We start from the raw sequence: 16,008 nt of genomic DNA, 5'->3' as shown, positions 1-16,008 counted from the left end.
CTGCTCTTGGTGGGGGTGTTGACTCCCCAGGACCCGCCATCTGCATATGGGCAAAGCCGGGCTAAGCAAAGCAGGATCCTGCGATCTGAGAAACTTCTCAGGCAAAGACATGCTGGCGGTGGCACCCGGAGGTGGGGCCAGCGAGCAGGAAGCGGTTGGTGCGAGGGCAGTGGGTGGGGCACCAACAGCCCTGCCACAGGGGTTTCCTATTCTTTCTTCTTTCCAAGTAGTCATGCTGTTAAGAACAGTCTGAACTGTGACTGCATGCCTACTCAATGGCAGACGTCACACGCAAGGACCGTAAGATCAAGCAATGGCAAGGTGGCGAAAGGCAAGCCTGCCTCTGGGTTCTATCCCCTGCTCCTCCATTTGGTAGCCATTACCCTTGGGCAGCTTACCCCGCTGTGCCTCAGGGCTTTTCACAGGGGGCTGTCGTGGGGATTAAATGAGATAGTATTCTGGAAAAGGCCATGCATGCAAAGCGGCCCCCAGATGCCGAAGGGGCTGAGAGACCCAAGAACAAGGCCGACGAGTCCAACTTGTGGGCGAATGAATTTAACAGGAAGCTCACGTACAGGAAACGCTCGTCTTGGGCAGAGCAGGATGGTCAGATCCCCGGCACCTCCCTGTCCTAGACCACTTTCGTGTATACCCCTCAGAGATGAAGCTGTGCTCTAGGAGGAAGGTGTGTGTGGTTCGGGGGGGATCAAGAGTCCGGATATCAGCCAGCCCTAGAGCCGGGATGAGCTAAGAGATAACTGGCATCCAGGGCGCTTTGCCCCAGAGGAAGAGGTAATGGGAACTCGGTGACCAGCCGGAAACCTCTGGACACATTCCATAGTCATCCCGGGGAAAGGGAGGGCGTCAGAGATCCAGGCTCAGTCACTCACACGTCAGGCTGGCCGATGAGCTTCAAGATGGAGTCAGCTTTGTCCACACGGATAGTAAGACATTTAGCAAAGCACTGACACGTAATAAATGTTCCCTATTTTTAAAAAATGTTTATTTTGAAATGACCATAGACAAGAAGTTGCATGTACCTTCATCCAGCTTCGCCTCGTGCTGGTGTCTTGCGTAACGATAGCACGCGATCAAAATTAGTTGACTGACGTTGGCACAATCCGATTAACTAGTCCACAGACCTTACCTGGAATTCTTCTTGTATGCACTCATTTTTTCCTCTTATTTTAGGTTAATGTTCAGAATAACCCTGCAAAGTCCCCATTTTACAGATGAGAAAAAGAGAGGCCCGGAGACAGTATCATTCAGCTAATAAGCAGAGGGGTCCAAGACTCTAGCCCACGATTTCTGATTCCCGAGCTCTTTGCACTAATCCACAAATTTGCAGATGGGCAAGAGATTTCCCAGCACCTCCTGAAGTTAGTTTAGACTCCTGGGAGGCAGTCCCCAGAGGCCAGCGGGGAAGTGCAGGGTTAGTCGGGCAGATGGGGCAGTGTGCACACTGAAGGCAGCCATACCTGCTGGCTCAAAGAGGCTTCTTCCCCGCCACACACTCACGAAAATGGTCTCAGCAGAGACCATTCCAATTAGACTCTGCCGTGCAGTCACTGAGGCTCCCCCATCTTTTCTCCTCCAGAGTTCGTTTTGCATTAACTATTGTTCTTCTGCTGAGAAGTAGCACCCTGGAGCTTCCTGCACGGCTAGTTTCGTTTCCAGGCACTGCTAACCGCTCTAGTGGAATATTACGTCTCTCTTCAAATGATGCGTGTGGTTTAATGTGATGGTGCGGTGTTTCGTAATGGTGTTTATTTACCCTCTGCTGCCGGGCAAAATCTTTTTACTGTCATTGTCATTATGGCACAAGATGGCACATCTGTTCTCTAAACAATGTTCGTATTTTATCATTTTACTGAGACACTGGTATTAGAATTAAATGAAAGAAACCAGCCCAAACCCAACCATTACTTTCCCAGACTTTAAAAAGTTATCCCCTGCCTGGTTGTATTTGCTTGTCGGCAGGCCCTGCAGGTTTGAGGGGAGAAAGCGAAGCCTGGAATTTGGCGCTAAGATCTATATCCCAGGGCTCCTGAAAGGCGGCCACCCCAAAGACCTCTAATTCTGGAGAACAAACTCATCATGCTGCCCACGTCCTCCCATCCAAAGCAACCTGTACATGACTATTATCCCCGACTCGGTTTAATAGTTGCACACTAGAATTTAAATTATTTTCCTATAGAGACTCTTAATAACCTCAGTCGAGTTGTTGGCAAATTATTAAACCAAGAGAGAGACATTTCCTTTTAAAAATTATATTCTCTTTTTCTAAACTGTAAATGACAGCCGGTAATTGTGAAAAGCAAGAAAAAGCAATTCCCAAGTCCAAGGACCTTTTATCAAATGACGTTTAAAACTGAACTTCTATGCAGCTTAGAGCTGCGATTTTTAAATACAACTTTCTATGAAACAAGATGTTCAAAAGGGGGCTTTTGCAATTTGGTGTCTTTTTTTTTTGAAAGCACAGTCCTTGTAATAAAAGCTATGTGAAGCGTTTCGACATATGCTCTTGCTGTTAGCAGCTTTGAAAGAGTGAGATGGATTCATCGCCAGCTGTGAAGGAGCCTTTTTAAAATGCTCACTGGCTCACCCAAAGTGCCGTGTCTAATTCAGCTCACAGGTGCACGGCCGAGAAGCAGGCTCATTGCTTCTGGCTCATGAACCAGCCTGAAAGCCACATAGCCTGTGCCTGTGCTGTGCTCCGGGGGAGGTCGGGGGGGGGGGGTGGGATGCTCCGCTGGAGCAGGGTATTAATCTGTTAGCATTCCTTTCCTGAGCCTCAGAAAACAGTGCTCACATCAGAGTGAGGACCCACGGAACTAAGTTGCCGTCAGGCCAAACCTCAGGGTTGGCTTGGGTGGGATGCTGGTTCCTTCGTCTACAGCCCAGACTGGTGTCTGTGCTTCCAGGCTACAGATGGGCAGGTCTCCTGCTGGCCGGGGGGAACACAGCCATCCCAGCCTGGCCCAGGTTGGATGAGAGTCAGGGGCAAGAGAGAGGAAGACAAGACTCAGGCCCGGGGCCTGGCAGGTCCAAACAGACTCGTGGGGACCCAGTGTTCTGCCATCAAAGGCCCGTCACTAGGTTGCAATGGTGAGGTTAACGCAGGGGTCCCCTGAGTTGGAGCAAGCGTCCACCCACAGCCACCACCCTAGAGAGGCGGGACGCCCCTGAATTGCTGCGTCAGAGGCCTGCCTTCCCTGTTATCCTCCCTTAAAGCTGAATGCAGTCCGAAAGGCTGGCTGTCAGCCTTGACAGAGGGAGGCCGCTGCTGATGGAAAGGAGGAGAAAAGTGTGTGTTTATGCGGAAGGAACAGGATGAGGGACTGCCCCTGCCCCTCCCTGTCACTAGGTCGTCCCCCCTTTCTGAACAGCCCCGAGTAACACAAATTCCATCTTTGCTCTCTCTTTTCACAGGTGTGGGAATGAAGTTAACAGACGTTGGCATAGCAACATTAGCTAAAGGGTGAGTAGGAAAAAAAAAAAAATCAAGCGCATTTTATCCTTCAGACACTGTTCACCTGATGTGGGCAAAGCAGATTTCTTGCCCTAACGGAGGGTGACAAATGTTCTTGGGACGGATTCAATTCATTTCTCACTTACATAAAACATTTATGGATTTTGTTCTCCTGGGGGAACACGTTTGTTTCCTAACTTTGAAGCAAACACGAACTCCGCAAAGGCATTTCAAGATTAATTACTAGCAGAAGTACCGTGGAGGGGAAAATGCCAGCATCGTTGGGAGTCCTTTGAACTCTGCGTGTTCCATTTTTCTGCATTTAATAATATCTTCGATTATATACGTACGCGAGCGTGTATATGTGTGTCTGTGTATTTTGCAATTAAGTGCAGTAAATTCAGTTTGCATATCTGTAGTGTATTTTCCCCCATTTTCCCCCAAAATGTCCTTGAGGCAGCTCCCAGACTTCCAGGGTGACGACGTTAGGGGCAAATGGCACGGGAAGGAAGAGCTGTGATTAGTTGCCTGGGTCGCGTCGGATGGTTTTGTTTTCCTGACTTAGCGTGGGCCGCGGCTTGTTCTCTTTAACGAACTGCGCGCATTCTCACCGCCTCGCTTGACCATCACTGACGAGAACGCAAGTTCTTGATGGTGCTGGGTGAAAGCAGAGCTCTGGGCTGGACTCGCCGTTGCCTTTGCCCACTGCTGCTCTCCCCACGCTCGGAGACCGTCTGTACGGAAGAAGAAACAGAGGGGTAGATGCCTTTCAGAAGCGGTGGCTTCTGCTTGAAAACGCGGGCGTTGTTTTTGTTCAGGTATGGTGGGACCAACTGATCAGGAGACGGCTGCCATCGAAGACACAGTCACTCCGAGTTCGCAGGAGGAGGGGGCCGGCCACGCTCTTGGAGGAGGAGGGGGGCACGGAGAAGCACCAGCCTCTGTCAGGAAGCAGAGGTGGCGAGGAGGAAACGTGGGCCAGAGCCCTCGGGGGGTTTCTGCGGGAAGGAATGGGTGAGGCAGGGGGAGCCAGCTGAAAATCGTCTGGTTTGAACATTTGCAGCTGGCTCTGGGGCCTGGTGGCTGTCCCTAGTCGTCTGGTACCCGTCATGGGGTGAGCAGGCAGGGGGACAGCGGCCCTGAATGTGAGAGCTCAGTCCAGGAGGCGGCGGGAGTGGGCTCTGGAGTGGCCCTTTGCGTGCGAAAGGTGTCATCTCCTCTGTCTAGGACTCAGCCAGCCCTGACAGGGGCAGTCTCCTGAGGGCCAGCAAGGCCTCCGATGTCAAAGCATCAGAACACAGATCGACGCAGCTTATTCTCCTATGCTGGTAACGACTGATCTGTGTGAGCTTTCTGGTGTTTCAGATCAGCAGTGCTTTAACAATAATTTTCAGGGTTAACAAAGGATGGAGAAAAGGGGAATTGGGGGGGGGATAGTGGAAAGGGGACCACTCTTCCTTTTAACCTCTAGATTAAAGTTCTCACTGACTACACAAAGTGACTGATTTGGTTCTAAAACTCAGATGATGCAGTTTGGATATGTTCCTTCTCAAAAACTGCTCAAGATAATGAAAGTTTGTGTTGGAACGATCTTGGTGCTCCATCCCCACAGCTGACCAGACTTTGGTCACGGCCTTGGGCTTGAGAAGGAAGCACATCAGGAGGGCGTACAACGGAGTGGGGGAAGGCAGGGGTTTCACGGAGAGGCTTGGGTTCAAGTCTTGGTCCTGCCGTTTCCGGTTCTCCTGGCGGTCGCCTTGCTTCTTTATGTCACGGAGAGGCTTGGGTTCAAGTCTTGGTCCTGCCGTTTCCGATTCTCCTAGCGGTCGCCTTGCTTCTTGATGTCACAGGACTTTGTCTGGCCCGTGTGATGGAAAGGGCGACTGTCCCGGCATCACACCTAGTCAGTCATTTGTCCTGGACACGTCCCCTCATTTAGAAAATAAATTAGATGGCTCCCCTGTCTATGAAGGGATCTCTCTGGACCCCAGAACAATCTCCCCAGTAAAGCCTTCCATCCTAGACCTCGCATTCTCCGTGGGACCACAAATCCAGGCACCATCCAGACCTGGTTTAAATGCTGGGTTCTTGTCTTAGCAGCTCCACAAGCACTTGACTTGAAGCTCTCTAAGCCACTGGTTACAGAGTGGGGACACAAGGTTCCCTGATTAATCTATCTCTAGTCCCTGAAGCTCAGTATGGACTTGATAAATATTGGTTTCCTCCCTACCCTGTGCCTCAGCCTGACACCAGAGTAGGCAAATTTCATGCCATCGTTTTTCACGACTTTCCACCAAAACAAAGCAGAAAGTTTCAAAAACTAAGAGAAACTTAGGAGCGTAATTATTTAAGACATCTTCTAAAAGCATTGTAACAGCTTCCAGGAACCCAGATCACATTTTTCTTCTAATTTAAAAAGAAATCCGATCCCTTGGTTTTGTTCTCAGCTTTAATGCAACTCCTCTGGCCTGGGACAGCTGCCCAAGACCCATTAGAAGAATTGATGGCGGGAGCCCTGTCAGAGTGTCTATAAAGTGTTACTTACTGCCTCGCCCCCAACACACACACACACACACACACACACACACACACACACACAGAGGGGTTAAGGAACAGAGAAGGTGGAGCTTCGGGAGGGATATTAGATCATCTTGTTCATTGCCTTTTTACTTATTTATTTTTTTGATAAGCCTTTCTTTAAACTTTTTCTTTTAAGTCACATTTTCCCCCCAAAATAAATATTTCTTAGAGACCCGGTTTAAATAACTGATAGAAGGGGGACCTCTGATCAGAAAGGGGTGGTTGGCAGATCTCTGTGGAGCCCATGGGAACCCCTCTGCTCTCAAGGGAAAACCGACAACCACATCTGACCTTCTTACTTCCCAAGCAAGGGGCAGGAGGCGCAGGGCAGGAGGCGCCCGCCTACAGGTGGGGAAGCTCCCTGAGGAAAGGGGGCAGGTGCTGGACGTTTGGAGGAGGGATTCAATTGAAGAGACTCTTTCGTGGAAGCCAAAGCTGCAAAATGGAGCTCAGGCAATGGGGAGAGACTTGTAAAAGGCTCCAATTCATTTTATTTTATTTTTATTTTTTTACACCTACAGCACCTGGTCGTCCTTGGTGGGCTCCCATCCAAGTACTAACCAGGCCCGACCCCGCTTACCTTCCGAGATCAGATGCAATCGATCGGCGCGTTCAGGGTAGCATGGCCATAGACTAACACAGTTCCAATTCAAAGGCACCTTGCAGACAGGCAGAGAAGCGTCCAGGTGGGAAGCAGTGGCGAGCAGGGGGAGAGAAGGTTGGGGAGCGTTGCAGGCAGCGTCCAGAGAGCAGGAGAGAAGGCTGGTGTCAGCGTCGCTGAAGCATTTCCTCGTTATCCTTAGCTAGCACCTGCATGTGCTTAGCGCATCCATGCCGGAAGGGCGGCTTGCGTGAGTTCCGGGAGCCAGGAGGGGGAGGGGGATGGGTGTGGCCGGAAGAAGCGGGCTCCAGGTAGGCGGTGTCACCTACGGTCTTTTAACTACTTCAGAAGATCTCGAGGCATGGACGGGGGAAGCGGTGAGGAGGCACACGTGACTTACTCTAATAATAATGATAACAATAATCAAATTCTGTATTGTTTAAAACGGAAAGAAAAAGCCCCCCAAGTTTAGGGCTCACCCTTGGCTGACCATCAGTGGTTAGAATCTTTTGCAGGAAGAGGAATTTTGGGTCGTTTAAAGGAAATAGTCCCTCTGTCTCAATTTGGGCCATACATTTGGCTGCTGACACCTCAATAAATACCACCTGCCATGTTCTGCCATTTAGTGAAGTCAAGAGCATACGGTGCTGTTTTTGAGGGTAAATAGTTAGAATCTCATAGAGGAAAATAGGGAACAGTCGTCACATTCATTTTAAGCAACTTTGTAATGAGATCCTGAAAACAGAAGTATGCCGTATTTCTTTTTGGAGCCAGTGATAGGAATATGTCTAGAAACACATCACCGGTGCTTCGAGACCCGTAATCTTTGGGCAGTGCTGAGAACAAAAATGTCAAGTGGCGAAGTGTGGCAAATAGGACTGTTTTGACATCTAATAATCCATCTTCTAGGCAGACCCAAGCTACTAACTGGACTGCTGACCATATTCATCAGTCATTTGGAGTTTTCTGAAGGGGCGAAGGAAAATGCCTAATTCTATAACCAGATATTTGGAAATTTAACCTAAACAACCCAACCAAAACCAGTGTAAACCGGTGCCCGCCGGGAAGCAGACCTTCACATGTCTCGGTGGGTCCTGCCAACGCCTCCCCCACCAGCAGCTGAATTTCTGGGGAAAAGGCGAGATTGTGACTTAGCCACCAGAGGGCACCAGAGCCAATACTTTTGCCTTTATGGCCCCCACCCCCATCCGCCCAAAAGCCCATTTCATGCTGCTGGCCTAAGGAACCCGCAAAAGGTATCTCTACATCCAAATATCTACTTTTCCATGCTGCTGCCATTTGTCAGCCACCCTGAAAAGCAGCCCGCACCCTGTTTAATCTGATCAAGCCACGAAGTGCGGAGCTCGCAGGCCAGCGGCTGATTCGTTTTATCAGCTTTTACCACCAGGAGCATCTGGAGGCCGCTAGGGAGCATTCCCCGTGTTCACAGTTTTGGCAAGGCCGACACTACTAGCAGTGCTCTCGATGTGTGTTCACATCTCCTGGGTCCAAGAGCCACGCAGGACACATCCCCTTCACAGACCGGGGATAGCGAGACAGTCCCTTGGCCTCTGCCCAAGTCTTTCAAAGGACAGTGCTGTCGAATGACTGGGGTTAGAGGTCGCTCCCCACTCCCCAGCACTACTCACTAGTTATCCCGCTGCCCAGCCCATCCCCAGGACCAGCGGGACTCACAGCCAGGCTCCTAGACCTTTGTCATCCAGCTTCAGAAGGACAAGTCTAGACAGAGCCTCAGGAAAGCTCGGCGAACTCGAGATCGCCCCCTGCAGGACAGCCTGGTAGACAGCAGGAGGGGGCCACAGACAGGGAAGTGATGGCCGAGAGAGTCAGGGGTCACAGAGAGTCTGCGAGGGTGAGACTGGGGAAAGACCAGAACTGTCCAGCAAAAACGTCATCAGTGCCTTTCGGGAGGTCTGAGCGAAATGCAGAGGCGGCGAGCCGGGTCACAGGGATCGAAGGGGGAGTGGGCCACTGGGATGTCATGGACTCAACGAGTGTGTCAGTAGAAGACCAGAAAAAGCCTAGAGGGTGGCTAGAAAAAGGAAGGGTGTGTGTGTGTGTGTCTGTCTGTCTGTCTAGAAGAGCTGTTGGAAGCCAGGAGGGAAGGAGCCTATAGACAGGCAAAGGATGAGGGACTAACTGTGGAATGAGTGAGTTCCAGAGGAACAGAAGCCCCTCCCGGAGGATTTCAGGGCTGGTCATAAAAGGAAGACCCGCCTCCCACCCGCGCGCGCGCGCGCACACACACACACACACACACACACACAGACAGACAGCACTGTCCACACATTGCACATGTGGCTCTGCCCCTCCCCCACCCACCACCAGACCACGTGCCCTCTTGAATGGTGAGATCGCATGCTGACACTCTTCTCTGGCCCGAGGGGCCTGCTCTGTACCCGTAAAGGGACAGACAGCCCCTCTGCAGCTAAGCCGAGGGCGGGCGGGCGTTCGGGAAGCCCAGCTCTGGGGCTCGGGACAATAGATGAATCTCAGACTGCCTGTTTTATGTGCGCCTTATCTCCAGTCTCAAACCCCACTCACCCTGGGCTCTCTCTGCCCCCAGCTTCGGTTTCTGTTTCAGATATTAGGGAGAGGGCCGCATGCTTCCCGCGGGTCTGCGGGGGTGGGGCTCAGGCCTCCTGCATGGACCATGTTGGCCGATCGGCTCTCCCTCCCCTCCTCAGGGGTCCCTCTCCACTCTCTCTTCCGCAGGGCTCACATCACAGAGGCCTCCTGGTTTGGGGGTGCCTTCAGAAGCAACGAGAGCAGGAACCTTGCAAATGGCAGAGCTTCTAGAATGCCCTCGCCAGCAGAACCAGAGAACCAGACTGTGGCTGCGCCTTTGCCCTTCTCTCTTTAGAGTTACAGCGTTCTGCTTTTTTTTTTTTTTTTTTTTCCCCAGCCTAGGCGGATGTCAGGGAAGAAAATGCCAGGGCTTGTTTCCATGGAGGCAGCCAGCGGCTGTCGCTCAAACGGAGGCCTGAGGGAGGGCCCGGCGATAAGGGCAGAGAGCGGGCAGGTGGGAGAGAGGGAGCTGGAGGCGAAGGGAAGGAGCTCAGGGAGATGGAGCCTTTGGAGCCGCTGTGTGACCGAGAGCTGGCTCACACTCGGGTTTGCTGACGAGTGAGAGACTGACAGGCAGGGCAGGAAGCCAGGACCACAACCAAGAGACTACTGCGATAGGCCAGGTGAAGGCCAGTGGTGGCTGGACAGGGTTCCTGAGGCATTTGTGGGGGTGGGCGCTAAGGTCACCTGTAGACAGGGAGGAAGGTCAGACTGTAGACAACTTAGGATACAGCCTCTCCAGAACACACAGGTTCGGTTATGTTACATCCCCTCCTCAGACAGCTCAGCTGACTTTAATGGAAGCGTTTTTCACAGTGACTATGTGAAAACAAGCTTTCTGTTGTCAAATAATTTTGGGAGGCCCTGGGTCGAATGACAGTAGTCAGTGTCTTTTGTGTGAGACCTCACAGGGTCTTCAGAGAGCTGATGCGTATTTTGAAAGCCCAGGCGGGTAGAGAGGGAGCTTACATAGCATCCATCACAGTACCTACACCACAGATTTTTTTTTTTTCTTCAAAGCATCTTGTGGGACTATTGCTCTTTGGAACATATTTTGGGAAACGCCAGTGCACAGGAAAAATTAACACATTGCTTACAAAGCCTTCCGCAAATGTCCTCTGGCCTCGTCTCTTCTGAGAACACCTGTTCTTGCTCAGAAAGTCTCCTGAACCTCTTCCCATGCTGTTCTCTCTGCCAGAAAAACCCGGAGCCATCCTTCCTCTTTGAAACATTCTTAGAAGCCGCCAGGCACTGGGGCAAATCACATCCCCCGGGTTCCCATAGTTCTTTATCACCACGTAATTTAATTACTCACATGTCTGTCTTCCCTACAAGATGGCCGGCTTCTGGAAAAGCGTCACCTGCCTTATTAGTCTTATTTAACCCCCTGTAATGCCTGCCATATAGCTGGTACCCAGTGAACAAATAGACGAAGGGACAGGCATGAAGAGATGGAGGGTATTAATGGGACTGCATCTGAGTGGGAGGGTCCCCAGCACCTCTCCTTCCACACATAGGTGGCAATCTGTTGTCTATTCATAAGTCCAGCCCTGGCTTTACTTTTATTTTACGCATACGTGCACACACACATACACATACACACACACATACACACACACACCCAAACTAGGGGTATATTTCAATTCCTCGCTCCCATCCTCAACCTGAATTTCATAGTCTGTAATCATTTCCTATAAATTAAAATTTTCTTCAGAAGCAATGCCAACCCGAAGCTTCTGTTATAAGCCCTTTCTGGCTTGCTTCTAAAAGGGTTCCCAATGTGTGGGGATTCTCTCTAGGTTTCTCTTGTCTCACCTAGCTTTCTATAAACGAACCCTTTATGAAGCCAGACAAGGATTTGATTTCTTCAACAGCCAGAGCTGGAAGGTTCTGCAGCTTTGCTCCACCCCACCCCCCACCCCCAAAGCATGTTTAGAGATGGTAAATGGCACAGGGAAGCCGCAATAAGCTGAGAGAGAAGCTGGCCATGCTGTCAACCGGCGACTTTTGAATGAGTCTGAAAGGCTGAGCCATCCATTGTTAAGATGCAGACAGAGAGAAAAGGGTTTTAAGCAAGACGTCAGCTTCGTGTGGTTTGACCATGCAGCAAGCGCGGCAGCGCAGAGATGCTGAGGGTTGGGTTCCAGACCTCCACAGGAGAGCTGAATTGCAGTCTTTTTGCTGGTGGAGGGCCTTGCCTTCAGGTTTGTTTTTAAAACGCAGCATCTGGCAAGTGCAGTAAAGGGAGGCGTGCCTGCGTTGGGTAAATCCGTGTCGAGTGAGGGCAGGATTGTGGAAAAAGATAGTTTCCGAGCTCCTCCCGAAGTGGAATGTTCCGGTGTGATTTTACCGTGTTGTATGACACAAATTTCAAGAACGAGAGCTACACCTGCATTCCAGTTTCAATAGTAAGATGTTTCCAAATCAAATAGGGGTGACTCGAGGTCATTCGCTTGAGTCGATCCCTTCGCAGCCCCGAGTGGGACTTCTGGACCAGTGGCATCAGCATCCCTCAGAGCGCGTTAGAAATGCCGGATCTCAGACCCCACCCCAGGCCCGCCGAATCCAAGCCAGCACCTAAGCGAGATGCTGGTAGTTCGTTCACACCCCTCTCAACCCATGAGAAAGCTACTTACGAAAACACTCCATTGGGTGATGATATTCTGTGGAATAGACTGATTATGGAGAGAGAGAGAGGGCGGGTAGATTAACACAGTGATGGGCTAGAAGATTATACTAATTTGAGGTTAAGGATAAAATGATTCAGTTAGTAAAATTCTGCAGAGCTAAAGTTTCTGAAAATGGAAATATGTGGAAAAGCTCTCAAATAGAAGGTTCTTTATCCCATCGTATTAGATTCGTAGGGCTGCTACAACGAATTACCACCAGCCCCGTGGTTTAAAGCAATAGAAATTCATTTTTTCACAGTTCTGGAGGTCAGACGTCAAAAATCAAAGTGTCAGCAAGGTGTCAGCGTGGGCGGTTCCTTCCGGAAGCTGTGAGGGAGAACGTGTCCCATGCCCGCCTCCCGGCTTCCAGATGTTGCCGCCAGGCCTTGGCGTTGCTTGGCCGGTGGGCGGAGCCTTCCAGCCTCTGCCTCCATCCTCGCGTGGCATTCTCCCTGTGAGAGAACACGGGTCTCCCTACGCCTTTCCTTGTCTTCTTCCATAGACACCTGTAATACTGGATTAGGGGCCCACTCTACTTCAGCATGACCTCATCTTAAATACAGCCGCAGTGACACTATTTCCGAATAGGCCACATTCTGAGGTCCTGGAAAGACCTGATCTTTGGGGAAGGGACACTCTTCAGCCCAGTACGTCCATCCAACTGGTACAAAATGGCGAGTGTCTGCAGCAGGAATCGTGTTGGACAGATGTCGTGATACTTTAGAGTTGTGTTCCTACGCAGTCCTGAGGGTGACAGATAGCACACGAGGCATGCGAGGTGGGCCGCAATCGGGAGAACCTGTACTTCCCACTGCTCCGTATTATATGAGAGCTCGGTGTAATTTCAAAGGACTCCTGTCCTTCGAGAAACTCTGGGTTCATCGACCTAGCAGCACAAAGGATGTTTCCCTCTTTCCTTCCTAGACAATGGCAATGCCCGTCAGCCGGAGGGGACAGAGGTCAAAGCAGAAGCCAGGCGTTCCTGGCTGAGACAGGGACCGAACTGAGAAAGGAGAAAGGCTTTTAATTCTGCGGATGCTAGGGAGCAAAAAATAAATAAAATCTATACCTGAGGGGAAGGAAGTCCAATGTTGCATGAGGCGCCAAGTCAAGCATCCAAAATTAGACACACAGAGAGAGGGAGAGGGGGAGGGGGAGAGGGAGAGAGAGAGAGATTGATTCAGAAATGTGATCTGGAGACCCTGGGCCAAGATAAGGTAGCTCCGAGGGTGGGGCTGGTCTCTTTTCCTTTGTTTCCTTGACCTTTGCTGAAGAGCCTCCTTTGAACAGATGTTTGGGGCATGAAGCATCATCCTGGGAGAGACTGTGGTCTGTTCAGAGAAGATGTGAGGAGATGGAGCCCTCAGAAACGGGTGGGTGGAGGTTGGCGAGAGGGCCAGGAGGCCTCCACAGCAACGCCCCCAAACTGGGCGGAGCGGGGCGGGGCTGAGAAAGGTCACCTGAGATGCCAAAGCTGCCTGCCCTTGCCCTGTAGGGCCTCGTTGTGCCCACACTCAGCCTCGTACAGGGACATCCAGCCCTGTCCCTGCCACCTCGCTCTGTCTGGCTTTCTGTAAGGACTCTAAAGAAAGAGGGGACGTAGAGGAAAAGACGGCGCCAGATTCTTGGGCAGAGGTCTGGGCTCCCAAGGCCACTCAAGAGGGCCGCCCAGAGTTCTGCTCTTTCTTCCACACTCAGCCTTACCCACAGCAGAGGGCGGGGACCGTTTATACAAAGACTCACTTGTTTCTCTGCCTTACACACTCAGCCTCCAGGCGGTGCTCAAGACACGGCTGGTGAATTTTCCGGGAGGGCATGGCGTGATTTCGTGATTTTTTTCTATGCAGAGATGAGAGGTTGTCTGAATGTTTAAAAGCCTCACTCGAGATGGACGACCGTGTTGCTGTCCTTAAACAGGGAGCCTCCCCCCTGCCCCCGCGCGATTTTCCTGCTTTGCCTGAGCAGCTCAGGAAGCTGCCCCGCCCCCAGGAGACGCACGTGGCCCCGGGCTCTCCATCCTGACCCACCCACGCAGGCCCAGGTGGCCTCGCATCCTGCGGGCGGTGCTCAGGCACCACGGAGATGCGGTCGGGCTGACATTTCAGCCTCGCTCGTGGTCTCCTGCAGGAGACGATAGAGATGTACAGGTGACGTGATTGGCAACAGGGTTTTTGCTACCCCGCTAGAGTCAGCTCCTGTCATGCACTGACTTTTTCTTCAACGAGGGAGCTTGGCTTTTAAAAACGGAGTCATATTTTTTTACAAGAAAATGGACTGTGGATTCCCGGGGTAGAGCAGTTCCCTCATGGGGAGGGGCTAGCGGGCTGGATTTATAACACATACGTCAGGAGGGAGCTGCTCCCTCAAGTGTTGGCTCCAGAGATGAAAGAAACCTTAACAGCTTAAAACCCAGCTTGGATTTCCTTGCGGAAAGCGCGCGTGGTCCCGCCCATTCAATCCGGGTTCATTGACCTTTACGGTTTCTACCAGCACATGAAGGAGGCCGATTTCTTGAATCGTATTAGCTCCAGATTCAGCGTGACGCCACCAGCATCGCAGGCTGCCCTTTGCGTTTGGTCCTATTAATCACACGCGGCCAGAACTCTTACACCCGGTGGGGCCGGTTCCATGAGTGTGCGACCCGCGCCATCGCACAGGGCCTTTAATGCGCATTCTGCTCTCGTCGTCTTGAAAGCCTTAATTTTCGAACAAGGAGCCCGTGTTTCCATACTGCGCTGGGCCCTTGCATTGCGAGTGGTATCGATGGTCTCGCATGCCAGGCCCAGCCCTGCTCCTCCCTGTCACCTGGCATGTCCCTGCTCCTTCAGGAAGCGCTCCTCAGGCGCACCAATAATGATATTGATAACGATAATAATAATATGGCCGACATTAACTGCATGCCATACCCCACGTGTGATGCGCCGAGGTCAAGCCGGTTTGCACGGATTTTCCCATTTCATCATCTCAGCTGCCCGCTGACCAGCTTTCTTGATGGCTGTCACTCATCTGCAGGTGGGTGGGAAGACTTGGGAGTCTGGGGACTTGTCCATTCAAGGAGGACACTGCACGACCATGATTGGGATGTGCAAACACAGTCATTTGTAGTCTGAGTGTTAAACGTCCCACCAAAGGCCACGGCCCCTGAGACCACCCTCTGCCGTCACTTAATTCCACGGGCTTTGCTTATCCTAGCAATAGTGTGTCCGCCATTCGCCATTCTTGCCTAAAATAGGAATAAATATGTTTTCCACGCACCATTAGTTTCCCCTTTCAGATGTTTCTTTTAAAACTGGCGAAGCGTCCTGTTTTCAAAAATTATGTTTCCTTCCCTCCAAACTCACAGGTATAAAGGATTTAAAGGCAATTGCTCCATGACCTTCATCGATCAGTTTAAAGCACTACACCAGTGTAACAAATATTGTAAAATGCTGGGGCTGACGTCACTTCAAAACAACAACCAGAAACAGAAGAAGCCAAGCGTCGGGAAAAAAAAAATTCAGCCAAACTCCACGACAGGGAAGAACACGGCGTCCGGGACCCCAGCAGAAAGGAAAACCTAGCGTCTGACCCGACGGCCACCACCTAGCAGCACACAGACACCTGAGAACACCCAGGAGAGAGGGTGAAGCCCGCGGAGGGTGCTGTGACAATCCTTGTCCCCAGCTAGCTGCCTGTGCCCCCATCATCTTCGCTGGAATGATTTCGGAGCACGGTTTGTGACCAGACTTACAGAGAGACCGAATCACTCGCCAGTTTCAAAGACAGTCCGCCTTCGTACATACCTGTAGCGTTTTTACTGACCTCGACTTACGTGTCGACTTGTGTTTTGCACGTGGCTGCGTCACCCAGGACTTGGTGCTGAGCAGGGTCTGTCCGCAGCCCAAATCCTCTCCACTCCCATTCCGGACCTCAGGGTTTCTAGACACTTCCGGCTGTTATGTAAACAGAACATACGAATTCCTTCGTTAGGTCAAGTTGTCACACGAGGGGCAAATATGCTCTTGTGGCCGGAGGTGCCTTTGGAAGCGTGAGGCCACTTCCCATCATTATTCACACATCCAGTTATAATGTTCTATTTAATTAAATTCATATTTAAA

At 51.2% G+C, this 16,008-nt stretch overlaps 1 protein-coding gene and 1 pseudogene across 3 annotated transcripts in view; one reads left to right on the top strand and one right to left on the bottom strand.

Annotated features, from left to right (window-relative positions):
• The window catches only part of ALPK2 (alpha kinase 2), a 101,633-nt gene extending 85,625 nt beyond the window's left edge, over nt 1-16,008 (top strand). For 2 of the 3 annotated variants that reach the window (XM_016129164.2, XM_036230090.1), the window contains 2 exons: nt 3,433-3,481; nt 15,255-16,008. In XM_016129164.2, coding sequence (XP_015984650.2) covers nt 3,433-3,481; nt 15,255-15,471 — 266 coding nt within the window. In that variant the 3' untranslated portion in view covers nt 15,472-16,008. Of the gene's footprint in view, nt 1-3,432; nt 3,482-9,389; nt 13,285-15,254 lie in introns of all 3 variants that reach the window. The other variant, XR_004953748.1, reaches the window with a different exon arrangement.
• Nucleotides 6,565-6,686, bottom strand: LOC118610612 (annotated as a pseudogene).

The sequence above is a fragment of the Rousettus aegyptiacus genome, unplaced genomic scaffold (assembly GCF_014176215.1).
Source record: "Rousettus aegyptiacus isolate mRouAeg1 unplaced genomic scaffold, mRouAeg1.p scaffold_m13_p_12, whole genome shotgun sequence".
Classification (NCBI taxonomy): domain Eukaryota; kingdom Metazoa; phylum Chordata; class Mammalia; order Chiroptera; family Pteropodidae; genus Rousettus; species Rousettus aegyptiacus.
Note: the sequence above shows the minus strand (reverse complement) of the source record. Positions and strands in the feature narration are given on the sequence as shown.